The 12,718-nt window shown below is 40.9% G+C and overlaps 1 protein-coding gene across 1 annotated transcript; it reads left to right on the forward strand.

Moving 5' to 3' along the window:
• Positions 1-7,106: 7,106 nt before the first annotated feature.
• Positions 7,107-8,515, forward strand: prmt6 (protein arginine methyltransferase 6). Its single transcript, XM_086306987.1, has one exon. It carries the CDS (start codon positions 7,182-7,184, stop codon positions 8,235-8,237), a length of 1,056 nt encoding a protein of 351 aa, XP_086163113.1. The 5' UTR covers positions 7,107-7,181; the 3' UTR covers positions 8,238-8,515.
• Positions 8,516-12,718: the final 4,203 nt, after the last annotated feature.

The following is a 12,718-nucleotide window of genomic DNA, read 5'->3' on the forward strand; positions in this document are numbered from 1 at the left end:
CTGCGACTTCGGAATAAACACAAACTTGCAGATAAGTGGGAGTCAACCATGTACAGAGTGGTGGAAAAGATGGTAGACCTACCTGTGTATGTTGTACAGCCTATGAATGGAGATGGTCCTATTCGAACTCTTCACAGGGATCTCTTACTCCCTTGTGGTGACTTATCTGAAGCTGAGGAAGTTGACCAGGTCAAGCCAAAGAGTTGCAGGCCAAGAACGAGGCGCAGTCAGCCTCTGTTACTGGAGGAGCAATCAGAATCTGAAGACGACTCACCTGTCTATCCTAGGCAGTCTTCTGTCATTCCTGGAAAGTTGGTTCAGGTGTTTGAAATCCCGAAGAGACGACAGCAAACAGGAAAAACAGTACCGGAGGGTAGTTGTATACCAGCTATGCCAGCAGACTGTGTAAACCCTCAGCCTCAGGATGGGCCTTGCAGAGGCAGCTCCCCTTTGCTGCCTGCAGAGCCTGTAGGGGTACCTCCTGAAGTAGCTGAAGGAGAGGAGCCAGATGTTGTGGCTGAGCAACACCCTACTGAAGACGATGTAACTTTACCAACTATGACTAATCAAAAATCAGCTGTGGCCGAAGACAGCATTGATGTACCGTCCATTGATGTAGAGGCTCCTATAGCTACGGAAACCATTGATCTGAACCCACAAACCCCTGAGGTAGCTCTGGAGCATAAGGAAACTGTTGACAGTGGAGAAAAAAATGACCATGTTCGTAAGTCAGAAAGGACACGTCGACCACCAAGGCGCTTCCATTATCCTGAGTTGGGAAATCCCTTAATTTCCTTTGCGCAGAGCCTCATAGAGAGCTTTAACCAAGCACTTTATACAATAGGTGACTATGAGAGTTCATCTGTAGACCACAGCGTGACGCATGAAGGGGCTCATGCTGGGTCAAAGGGGGAGGGTGTAACCCATGTGAAATACAGGGCTGCAAAATCCCTTTTTGTAATCTAAGGCTATAGCCTGTTATTGTCACAAGGGGGCGCTGTGATGCAGTCTTGTGTTCTGATGACCTTGCGTCTAGTGCGCAGGAAGTATTACCTCTCTCTTCCTGTGAGATCTTCCCTCTGATGGCGGTCAAGTACGTGTCGGAGCGCATGGAAAACGTATCTTGGTATGCAATACTGCAACCCGGTTAATGAGACCAGATTGTTTTACGTATAAATGCTAATAAGGTACTCTTTTATTAGGCCCCGAACTCTGACCACAAAGGGAATAACGTCTGTCAAGTTATTTGTGTCTGAAAATCCCGGTGAGTCACGTGCTTTCGTTAGCTACCTGTTAAGTTAGATAATGTATTTCACTAGCCGATTCAGCTCAGAAACCTTTGAACAAAAACCAATCGGGAGCTATGAGAATCTGGCGTGTTGTTTCACTTCTCCTGTTGTTCTTTACAGTGTGTTATAAGTGTTGAATGCTTTGAGCTAAACGATGCCGATGCTAGATGCGATGCTAGCTGCTAATAGCTGTTAGCCACCCCACCCCGCTGAAGCCATATTCCGATCGGGGAGGTATTCAAGTAGAAGCAATAGCTCTGTTTATATTAGAATGGTTATGTCTTAATAGATATGAGCATATTTCAAGTTTAATAGTATTTGCACTGAATTAAGTTACATTTGCTTGTAAGCCTTAAGGATGAATGTCGCTTTCATTGCTATGACTGTTTACATTACTGTTTAAGCTGCTGATGTTCTTTGTTGTGATATAATTTTGATAAAATTGTTGATACTGGTACAAACAAGTTACTGTAACTCTTGTAACTTGGTAAGCTAAAGGGAATGCCATTTGTGATTAATACATTTGGAAAAGAAGTTAATGAGCTCATGTTAAGAACACAAAATGGGAAAAGAAATTGATTGTTCTGCACTGTTTGTGTAGATTGGTTTTTTTTGAACTACTAGAAGAATTCTGGAGAACCACTGACGGCGAGAACAGCCCAAATGAGATCCTGGATGATCGTGAAATGGTGTGGCCAGCCATGCGATCGGATTGTGGGATTTGCCTGAGAAACTGATTCAAGCAACCCTGGATTACAGATAAGCCCTATGCACTACTTTTCCTACCCGGATAATAGGGTTTGCACACTGACAATTCCCCTACAGTACACCTGTTTGGGTTTTCAACGACTTTAAAGGACAATTCAGACTGGACAATTCAAACTTCACAACAGGAACACTTTAATCTGTTTCATTCATTCCAAAGAGCTCTGATACTGTTCAGTATAAATCTTCCATTTAAATGTCTTTATTTTGTTTTGTTTTACATGTATTCACCTTTAAAAATGCACTATTAGTGTGCAATTTGGGTTATTGTGTTGTATATGTGTATAAATGGTACTGAGGCAATAAAGGTCCCAGTTATTCACTTCCAAGCCAACTCCTTTTGTGAGTCTCCAAAACAAAACCTCCTCCTGAACCTAGAAAGATGTCTAGGGTCTCTATTTGAAGTGAGAGTGTACTGGTCCTGAGTAGAGGCGCTACACTAGTATTAATAATAATGGAGGTGGCATTATATTACACATTGTCACCAAGCAACCAGGAGCATGCTGGTCATTTCTTTGTACATTCACAAGGTCTTTGCACTGGGAATGTAAAGTTCAGACTGTCAGTTTTACAGTGTAATGCTCTGTGGCATCTGAGGGAGAACATTCAACAGAAATAGCCAAACTGCTGCTCATGCCAGTGTGCAAATGCATGCTTGCACACAGCACATTCAAAAGGCAGTAGGCATACCAACATAACTGTCGCTCACCACCCACCCTACTTCCCAGATTTGTCTTTTCCAACTTGGTCTGCTTCCCCAACATTCACGTTCAATTTTCCCTGTTTTGACACAATGGAGGTGATCTAGCATGCATCAAGAAGGCACCAACACAAGGGGATGGAGTGGTACTTGCATGGAAGAATCTAAAAATCATCTCAGTGTAGAGGTCCAGAGATAACTTTAAAGGGTGAGGAAGAAGTTAAATCAGTTCAAGTTTTTGATTTTTCTTCCGTGGATATGATCACACCATAGATGAAAGACATAACAAGCCTGCTTGTAATTAAAACAATTTGTTGGCCGATACAAATGACTCCTAACCAGATTTACCTTTACTTAATATGGTGTCATTTGATTGTTTAAAAAATGTAAATCAAAATGTATTTATTTTTTTCTCATTAAAACTAAATGCTTTTGCAGGCCCAAAACATACATACTAGTAAGCAGAGCAGTAGGCAAAAGAAATGGAAAAAGCATATATATTCTTAATACAGAAACTGGATGGGAAAAAAAAAGACATATTAATGTGGTTTCTCACAGTGTATGATCTTACAAGGTGGCTCTAACACAGTCACAGTACGACCTTACCATTTGTGACCCAAATACTGAGACGGCAACAAACTTCTGTGGGCCTGAATACATCCTGCACAATATAGACACTTACTTTAAGGATAAAGGTAAACCACGGTAGCCATTTCCTTGGGCGCTAGGTGTTGGCTGTGTCTGGACTTGGCAGTGCTTCTACCTAAAGCTTGAGAGCAGAACACATCCAGCAGCTGCTTGTCTGTCTGTTCTGTCTACCCGCGACAACGCATGCAAACTTGCCTGCCAAGTATGTAGAATCACAGTCTGAATGCTTCAGTCTGTATTTCACAGTCCAGTAATCTATCCTATTGTTTACTGCCATTCCTCCTTTGCGCCTCGTCCAACTTTGAATCTGACCAGTCAGATGTGGGAGGCCAGCCTCTATAGTTGGATTAGTTAAGGCTTACACTACAAGTAAATATTTAGTGTTAATTTTGTTTGTGATTTATCATAAAGGCACCCACGAAGACGAACTGCAGCTCTGAATATAAAATCAGTGTTTACTCCAAAGATGGGTCTTACTTCCCCTTGATATAAGCTGCAAACATATAATTTAATGTAGAATCCTTTCCTTGATTTATTCTTCATATACTTTTGAAAAGATTGAATAATTAAATGCACACATTTCCCCATGAGCATCTGTGCTTTAAAAACAGCACTGGATATAAATTTAGAAGAAGCTTTTAAATGTGCCTGCACGCACAAGCACCCACCGATCTACCCACACACATGCACACACAAATTCCCATATAATGTATTTTTTTCTTATGTTGCGATGCTATTATTTCCCCATTCCTGCATTACAATGTGCTGTCTTGAAAACAACAAACTACCCGACATCTTGCTGTGCACAAACCACAGCTTCCTTCTCTTGCTTTTCATCTTTGTGAAATGGGATACAGCTCCTGCTCATTTGTCCAGCATCTTTTTGCCAAAGATCTCTGAAACAGAGTGGAGAGGGTCCCACAGGACTGTCTAGAAGAGAGAAGAGCTCAGCCAAAAGCAGGTATACTCTGCCTGCCATAACTTTGGGGAAGGCTCTGAAGTGGTAATGGCCACGCTGTATTCTGCAGACACTGTAGATGTGCTATAGAAGATTAGGCTCTGTACTAATTATAAACAGTGAAATGCTGCCAGCAATTTATTGCTTTGATTGTAAAACCCTGCAAAGGCAATATGACGAGAAGAAGCTACCTAAAGAATGTTATCATGCTTCTTAGACGTCTTGCGGCGTACTGTGTTTATATGGTCTCTCTAACCTTAAAGCTACACAGCCTGATACACATAAAAGTAGTTTGTGTATCGGTAAGCCCAAATTATTAGGTTATTGCTAGGCTTCACATGACTTCAGCTTCCTGAACAGAAATGCTTGTAATTAATAATTACAAACAACCATCTATGTTATGACTGAAAACATGTGGTGGCTTATACTAACTGAAACCACTGTATCATAAGGGGGCTTGCCATCAAGCAAACCCCTTTGTAGGATTTCTGAACAGACTGAGGAGGACTTATCTGCTGTAATCCTGACCGAGGCACCATGATGATGATGGTACCAAAATAAAGCTACCCTTAATTTGACAAAGTGTAAAATAAATTATAAGAATTTTACACTTTTGTTTCAGGAACATGAGAGTCCAGATTGATACAGCACGGTCAAATGATGTGTTGAATAATGCTAGTCATTTGTCACATGATTTATGTGATGATGATGGTGATGAGATGATAAATACTTTATCATCCCATATTTAGGAGGCTCTTTTGTCACAGCTGTTGAAATGATGATGAAATAATAATAATATGTGGCAGAGGCCTTTCTACTAGATACATAATAGTTTAGCAAAATACAGTATTTGGTATGAAAGATTTCCTCTTTCTGTTCTTGTACAGCTGAGCTGAATCAGTCTTTTTGAGAAGGTGCTCCACTACCTGTCCGGTAAGTGGTATAGAGGGTGGTCAGGATTATTCATGATGCATAACAGTTTGTTCGGTGACTTTCTCTTCACCAAAACTTCACATGTGTCCCGTCTGCAGCCAATCACAGAGCCAGCCTTCATTTTATTCAGTCTGTTGGTGTCACAACACACTGCTGCTCCCCCAGCAGACCCAGCAAAGCACACTGCACTCACAAATGACCACTAGAAAACGTTTAACATTTAACTGCAAACACACTGAAGTATTCCATCTTCTTTAGTAAAAAAGAGAATCTGCCCATCCTCTTCTTGTATGTTGATCTCTCAGTTCAGCCTGCTGTGCAGACAACCAGGTATTTGTACTCCACCACCACATCAACATCCTAGCTCAGCATGTAGCCGTCCTCTTCCTTCTCAACTCGATCAACATCTCTCTGGTTTTAAGAAACAGAGGAGTTCTTCCAGACCGCTCCACAAAATCATCCAGTAGTGCTCCGTCCTCCTCCTGCAAATACATCTAACTAAACTATTAGTTGTACTGAAATCAGCAGCATTTTTTTTTCATTTGAAATGTAGTATTACAGTCATACTACTGTTACTTTTACTGTATCGAAGCATTTTCATAATCCAAACAGTAACGTTTTAACTGACACAGTAAATAGTTTTATCAAAAAACTGCAACATCTATATAAGTATCCACTGTCAGGTATCACCTGGACTGGAGTTATTCCTTATGTCTTTATCTTATGTCTTATCTTCTATCACTGTGCCATTGAGAGCATCCTCACTGGATGCATCACCACCTGGTATGGCAACAGCACCGCCTACAACTGCAAAGCTCTCCAGCGAGTAGTGCGGTGCTCTGAACGGATAATTGGAGGTGAGCTTCCCTCCCTCCAAGACATCTACAGGAAGCGGTGCCTGAGGAAAGCGGGGAGGATCATCAAGGACTCCAGTCACCCCAGCCATAAACTGTTCAGACTACTTCCATCAGGAAGGAGGTTCTGCAGCATCGGGTCCCGTACCAGCAGACTGAGAGACAGCTTTTTCCATCAGGCCATCAGACTGCTGAACACTTCATAGACACCTCAGCTTCACTACTGGAACTTCAACATTATGCACTCCACACTGTATATAAATGCCACTTGTTTTGCACATATTCAACTCTGTATATTTTATATATTTTATTATTATTATTATTATTATTATTATTTTATTTTATTTTTTTACTATTTAATTTGTAAAAATGTGTATACACACACACACACACACACACACACACACGTAGGAAAATATTTAGTATACACATCCAGAAATGCATACACTATTATATATTGTACATATATTTATTAGTTTCAGGTTGGCCATTCTTGTATTTTGCTCGTTTGTGTTGTTGTGTTTGCACATCTCTGTTGCTTGTGGGGCTCGCACACAAGAATTTCACTCGCATGTGCTGTGCCAGTGTGCCTGCACATGTGATGTGACAATAAAAGTGATTTGATTTGATTTGTCCTTTATAAGAAAGGAAAAACTAACATTTTCTCCAGAAATAATCATACAGTCAAAATGAAGCAGTTAATTGTATGTTGCACATGGTTAAAATGTTGATAACCCTCATAATTATTATACTAGTCAGTGCCATGGAAATATCACTAACGCGTGCAGATATGACAGTGCAGAAGGCGCTGTTTCTCTCTCCGACACTTTAGTTTTTAGAAGCTCACGTGTACCACCTTTCACCTGACAGCGAAGGCAACACGGCATGGCCGAGGTTTGCTTGTGGGAATTGTAGTCTGATTTGCTTGAGCCCTTCGTTGTGACGTGCCAGGCGAAACTACAAGTCCCAGATTGTTTAAGGCGGAAATAGCGAGACAAAACACGGCTAGGCTACAGCACAACACGGCAGAGAAGATGTCGCGTGTTGTTAAAAAGAGAAAACTGGACGAAATCCGACAGGATAGGCTTTATTTTGACAGCTATTCCGATGTGACTATCCACGAGGAAATGATAGCAGACCACGTCCGAACCAACACGTACCGGACGGCGATACTGAAGAACAGTGAGTCAGTTCGGGGTAAAGTTGTTCTGGACGTCGGGGCAGGAACCGGCGTTTTGAGCATCTTCTGTGCTCAGGCTGGAGCTAAAAAGGTGTACGCCGTGGAGGCCTGCTCAATAGCGGAGCAAGCCCAGATAACAGTCAAACACAACAACATGGAGGACAGAATTGAAGTCATTCGAGGAACAGTGGAGACGGTGGACCTGCCGGAGACCGTGGACGTGATAGTGAGCGAGTGGATGGGTTATGCCCTTCTGCACGAGTCCATGCTCAACTCGGTCCTCTATGCACGCGACAAGTGGCTGAAGCCGGGCGGCATCATTCTGCCGAGCAAAGCCGAACTCTACATCACACCTGTTATTGACCCGGTGGTGGAGGACCGCCTGCACTTCTGGTACACAGTCAAAGACCAGTATGGAGTGGACATGTCCTGCATGTCCGGCTTCGCCCGGAAATGTATCATGAACTCAGACATCACTGTTAGCTCTGTGACCTGCGAGGATGTACTCTCCCACCCGGCCCGCTTCGCCGAGCTCGACCTGCACTCGGTCACCCCGGAGGAGCTGCGGTCCGTGAAGGGCCAGTTCAGGTGCGAGTCGTTCGGCTCGTCGGCAGTGAACGCATTCTGTGTTTATTTCACGGTGACTTTCCCGTGCCCGGATAGCACGGCTCCCCTCGTTCTCTCCACGTCTCCGTGCAAACCAGAGACACACTGGAAGCAAGCGGTGCTGTACCTGGACGCTCCGGTGGAAGTGGTGCAGGACACACCGATTACTGGAGAAGTTAGAATGTATCCCTCAGAGGAAAACGCCAGGCATATATGTATCCACGTGGACTACTCTATAGGAGAGCAGAAGCGACAGTCCAAGACTTTTTCCATCCCTGATTGGAGCTCTGAGGCTCAGCCATAGCGTGCCATCAACACCAAAATGCACTTCATTCACCATGTGTCACACCTGTATGCCCGAGTCCTCTTATTGTGTCATGGTTATCCATGGATCTTAAAATTCCTGGGAAAATGAGGCAGTGGTGTCACTTTATAATATATTGGCAAAAATATAATATCACAGTAGGCCTCCCCAGCAAATGAATGGACAGCTGCAGATTAAGACACAGAATAAAGATTGGCCAAGGAATTTAACCTTTTTGTGCATGTGCATGTCTAAAAAGTAAAAGCACATTTTCTTTATTTAGTGTTTGGGTTTTAATTTTGTATGTTTGATTAGTTCTTTTACAATTCATTAATTGATTGAATCATTCATGAAATAGCCCCTGAAATACAAAAGGAAAACAGCCTGTTTATGCCCACATCTTCAAATGTCTTGTTTTTCTTGTCTTAGTAGAAAACACCTTCAAAAATTAGTTGTTTATCAATATGTTTAAGATGATTTAAAAGTTTTGATACATCAGTGTGTACTAGGAAGAAACCTTCAGAAAGTCTGGCTAAAAGAAGAGTTTGAGGTGAATTTGTAGCTGCTTGTAATCAGTCGCTCTGAGGCAGGTTTATAAAATGTTAAATTCAACACCATGCTGCAGGCATCTGATATTCTGATAAACTCGGCCATTTATATTGTGTGGAATCTCATCAAAATTCTGCATTCAAATGAGCATCAGACCAATATATTGACTTGGACTAGCTGCAGTCAGGCAGGAGGCTGCATCCTACATGACTTTGGCTGCTGTTCAGTTACTTTTTAATGAAGTACCAAATTGGCTCATTATTTTGGTTTAAAACTAGGCTGCACTGTCATCTGTTGATAGAAAACACCAGCCTAATAAAAACTTATAATTCTACTAAAGCATTCTACATAAAGAAGCACAAGATATCTTGCCAGTATACCTGTTTTTGAACAGTTTGAAATGATAGTTTTATAAACTTTACCAGGCAGGAGTTTCAAAAAGTAACTTATTTATTGACTGAAGAAAGAAAAAAGTCATCTGTTTATGTCGGAGTTTGCAGTGCTTGTTTTCAGGTATAATGCAAAACTTTGATTAGTGGGCCAGAATCAGATTTAGAGAAAAGATTCATTTGTTCTTAATTTGTGGGTCTCAGTCCTTTTTATTGCACTTTTTTATTAAACTTTATTGCATTCAATCACGACACACACCACTCACCTTAACACTGCTGAACAACGGCAGTTCTTAGCAACGACACTCCAGAATGGGGTAGCTCCCTTCAGCAGAACAAAGTGCCCCGCTGCTGTGCTAAAGAGAAAAAATACCTCCTCGCGAGACACGACAAAGACCCCAAAGCATTGGCTTGACTTTTAAACCTCCCGTATCCCCATCCAATCAGAACTCTACAGGAGATGCTGGGACATGTTGCATCCATATCCCAAAGTTCCCAAATGAATGCAGACTGCTCCATGCCAGACACCAGTGGACACAGGCAGAGGTTCTGTGCCCAAGGAGCAGGAATGACACCTACTCATTATTGGAAAGGCGAGCTGCTGTTTCTGTAGGTGCTTTGAATCAGAGACAATGTGTTGATTAAACCTTTTGTAAAGACTTAAAGCCAAAGCTTGTGGAGTAAGAGCATGCAGCCTCTCTGATGCAACAGTTAAATACAGATTCCTGACAGTGTTCACTGATGATTGTTCTTTCAGGCCCTATTATCACCTGGCATTCATGTGTTTCTGCATCATCAATACAAACATTACCCATTGTCTAATGAGCGTATGTAAAATTAATCATGAGCTGTAGTGTCTGCAAATCAATCCCATTGTGTATCAATTCAAAAAGAAGTGAAAAGGCCGAATCGCTGTAGCTAAATACCTGCTGTCCTTTTGTATTTATATTTTAATATCTTGTATATATTGCTATATGCAGTTCTTCTTTGCAACCCATTTTGGGCCAAACTTATATGCAGTTTTATAACAATGGAAAAATCTTCTGTCTGACAACTTACTGACATTCAATCATTTCTCCAATCGACTGCTTAGTGTGTTTTACAAAAGGAGAAGCAGATGCAGAAACATCATTTATAATATCCAGTTACTGATATGAGCAGCTTGAAATGTAACTAAGGTAACATACTGAGCTTATGGTCAGTTAGATGTACGAGCTTTATAAAAACAAGCCGCGTCAGTTAAAGTCTAAAGATGAAGTGTGCAACGGCACTTTAATAAATAGATATCCAGAATTAGAATTAATATTTGTATTTACTGCCAAATGTGCTTTACAAGCAGAACCAGGCAAAGAAATAGTTTTTATACTGTAGTTGTAAATTGATGTCTGTGGATAGGAGCTGGGCCAAACCTGGTTAAGCTCTTTTATCAGTCATTTGCTTTACTGGCAAACTTTTATATTACTGCTATAAAAGGGTCACAAAAGGGTTGTTTGCAATCAGAAACAAAACACGGTGAAATGCGATGGGCAGTGGTGCAATTTTTAAAAGAATTGTTCAAGAAGATGGATGGATGGATACTATCTCAAGTTTGTACACTTTGTTGTCTTGTATAGTCTCTTTAAATTAAAATTCAGCCTAATCTGATTCTGTTAATTTATAGAATTTTAAGTATAAAATGTAATATTTTATACTTAAATTGGTTTCAGAAAATGCGGGCTTAGTTATGACCACATCAGGTCATTGTAGTCAAATGTCAGATGGGGTTTCCACTGTGACGGGCTGTGTTCTACCACAGGTAGCGAGCTGGGTGGGTCTTTGTGAGTCGTTTTGCAGCACAAAAACTACATTTGTGTCCATACACTTTCCACACAAATTTAATTCTTCTTTTGCACCTGTCCTAATGCACACCCACAGAGACTCACTCTCTTCTTGACTTCCACAGGTAGCTGAAAAAAAAGCCCTGAGGCAGAACAAAGGAGGGTGTCCAGAGAATAGAAATGTCAAATGCAGCGCAGGCAGCCGCCGTTAAGCCCAGAATCGCACTCTTGCATGCACGGCCACTCTCGGCTGCTAAATGCTAAACTAATTGTGATCCATTCCTGCCTGAAATGATTTGGAAACCATTAGAAACAAGTGTTGAAACTCGAAATGGGATTATTTGGGTTGCATCGCACAGCCAATCAATAGACAATGTGCTTAATCTAACAGATTTCAAGACTCATTGTTCACTGGAGGTCTGGCGAGTGAGACGGAGACAGGACAGAGTGGGACTTGCTGAACTGGAATCACAACATGAAGCCATCTTTAGATTTAATTTTATCTAACTATAAATGTGATGTTATTAGCGTATAGCATTATATTACTGTGTATTCAAAATTATTTGTGTTGAAATGAAAATGTTTACTTTTGTAGCAAAATCATCAGTACTACTAAAATGCAGGATACAGTTATTCACTGTAAAGATGAGCAAATGAAAATGCAGGAATCTAGTACAGATTTATTTCTTGTAATAATAAAATTTCACAGTATAAAAATTCTGTCTTTATTTTAATCTAAAAGACTTAAACCATGTTGAATCACTGTGCAGAGTTCAAACAGTGAGGTCATAATATTGAAATGTACTGCTTTAAACAAAATGTCCCAACACAAAACTGTAAGAACGCTGACAGCCTTTTACATATGGATTCAAAAAAGACCAGAAATATATTTTATTAACTCACTGGCTCTATTAGAAGCCAAATTTAATAGTTTGGCACACAGATTAGAAATTTTGGGATTTTCTCCCAACCCTGCAATTGGATTGGCTCGAGCCTCTTTAAGTTGGACAGAAAACATCTGTGATCAACAACAATTTATCACGGCTAATCTTTCTGTATGATTCAAGCAAGATATCCTCATTCTTGTTTTGTAGCTTTTCCAAAGCTGATTTGGCCGGCCTCTATGCCCCAGGTCGTGTTCTAACACCCAGTCTGAGCTTTTTGGCATTCTCCAGCAGCTTCAGTTCCTTCTTTCCTCTGTTGCCAAAACTCTCCCAGTTCATGCCAAAGAGCTGTCCTGTGTCGTGCTATGATGCCGCCGACACTGAAACTTGCAAGTCTATTTTTGATTTCATCTCTCCATAAAATTAGATGAAAATTGTGTTTCCTCTATCTGCCTTTTAACAAACTCTGACTGTTGTCAGCAAATGGTCCTTTATTGAATCTTTCCTGACTGTGTCTACAGTTTGCAAAGAAACCCTCAGTGTATTAATGTCAAAGCCAACTGTGTTCCTACAGACTATGAATATACAGTTTTCGAATGTCTCTATAGTTTGGAGGTGAGGGTAGAAAGAGACGGGGAAAGGACGTACAATTAGACTTATACTCTGTAATTAGTGCAACAAATGTATGATATTAGTTAAAAACATACATAGTGCATCATCAAAAAGGGAATTCTGGAAATATTTGATGATTTAAACACCTTCAAACTAGTAATACTTTTTAATAGACTCCAGTAGCCACTACCGTTGAGGACATGTCATGAATTGATTCATGATGCAGAGCA

This window comes from Aulonocara sp. 'chitande type north' Nkhata Bay, linkage group LG9, assembly GCF_057382095.1.
Source record: "Aulonocara sp. 'chitande type north' Nkhata Bay isolate Kocher_YH1m ecotype deep benthic linkage group LG9, A_spYH_male_GT1.1, whole genome shotgun sequence".
NCBI classification, from domain to species: Eukaryota; Metazoa; Chordata; class Actinopteri; order Cichliformes; family Cichlidae; genus Aulonocara; species Aulonocara sp. 'chitande type north' Nkhata Bay.

What these genes read in the sequence shown, in the direction of transcription:
- prmt6 (XM_086306987.1), top strand. Translation starts at nt 7,182, where the DNA reads ATGTCGCGTGTTGTTAAAAAGAGAAAACTGGACGAAATCCGACAGGAT.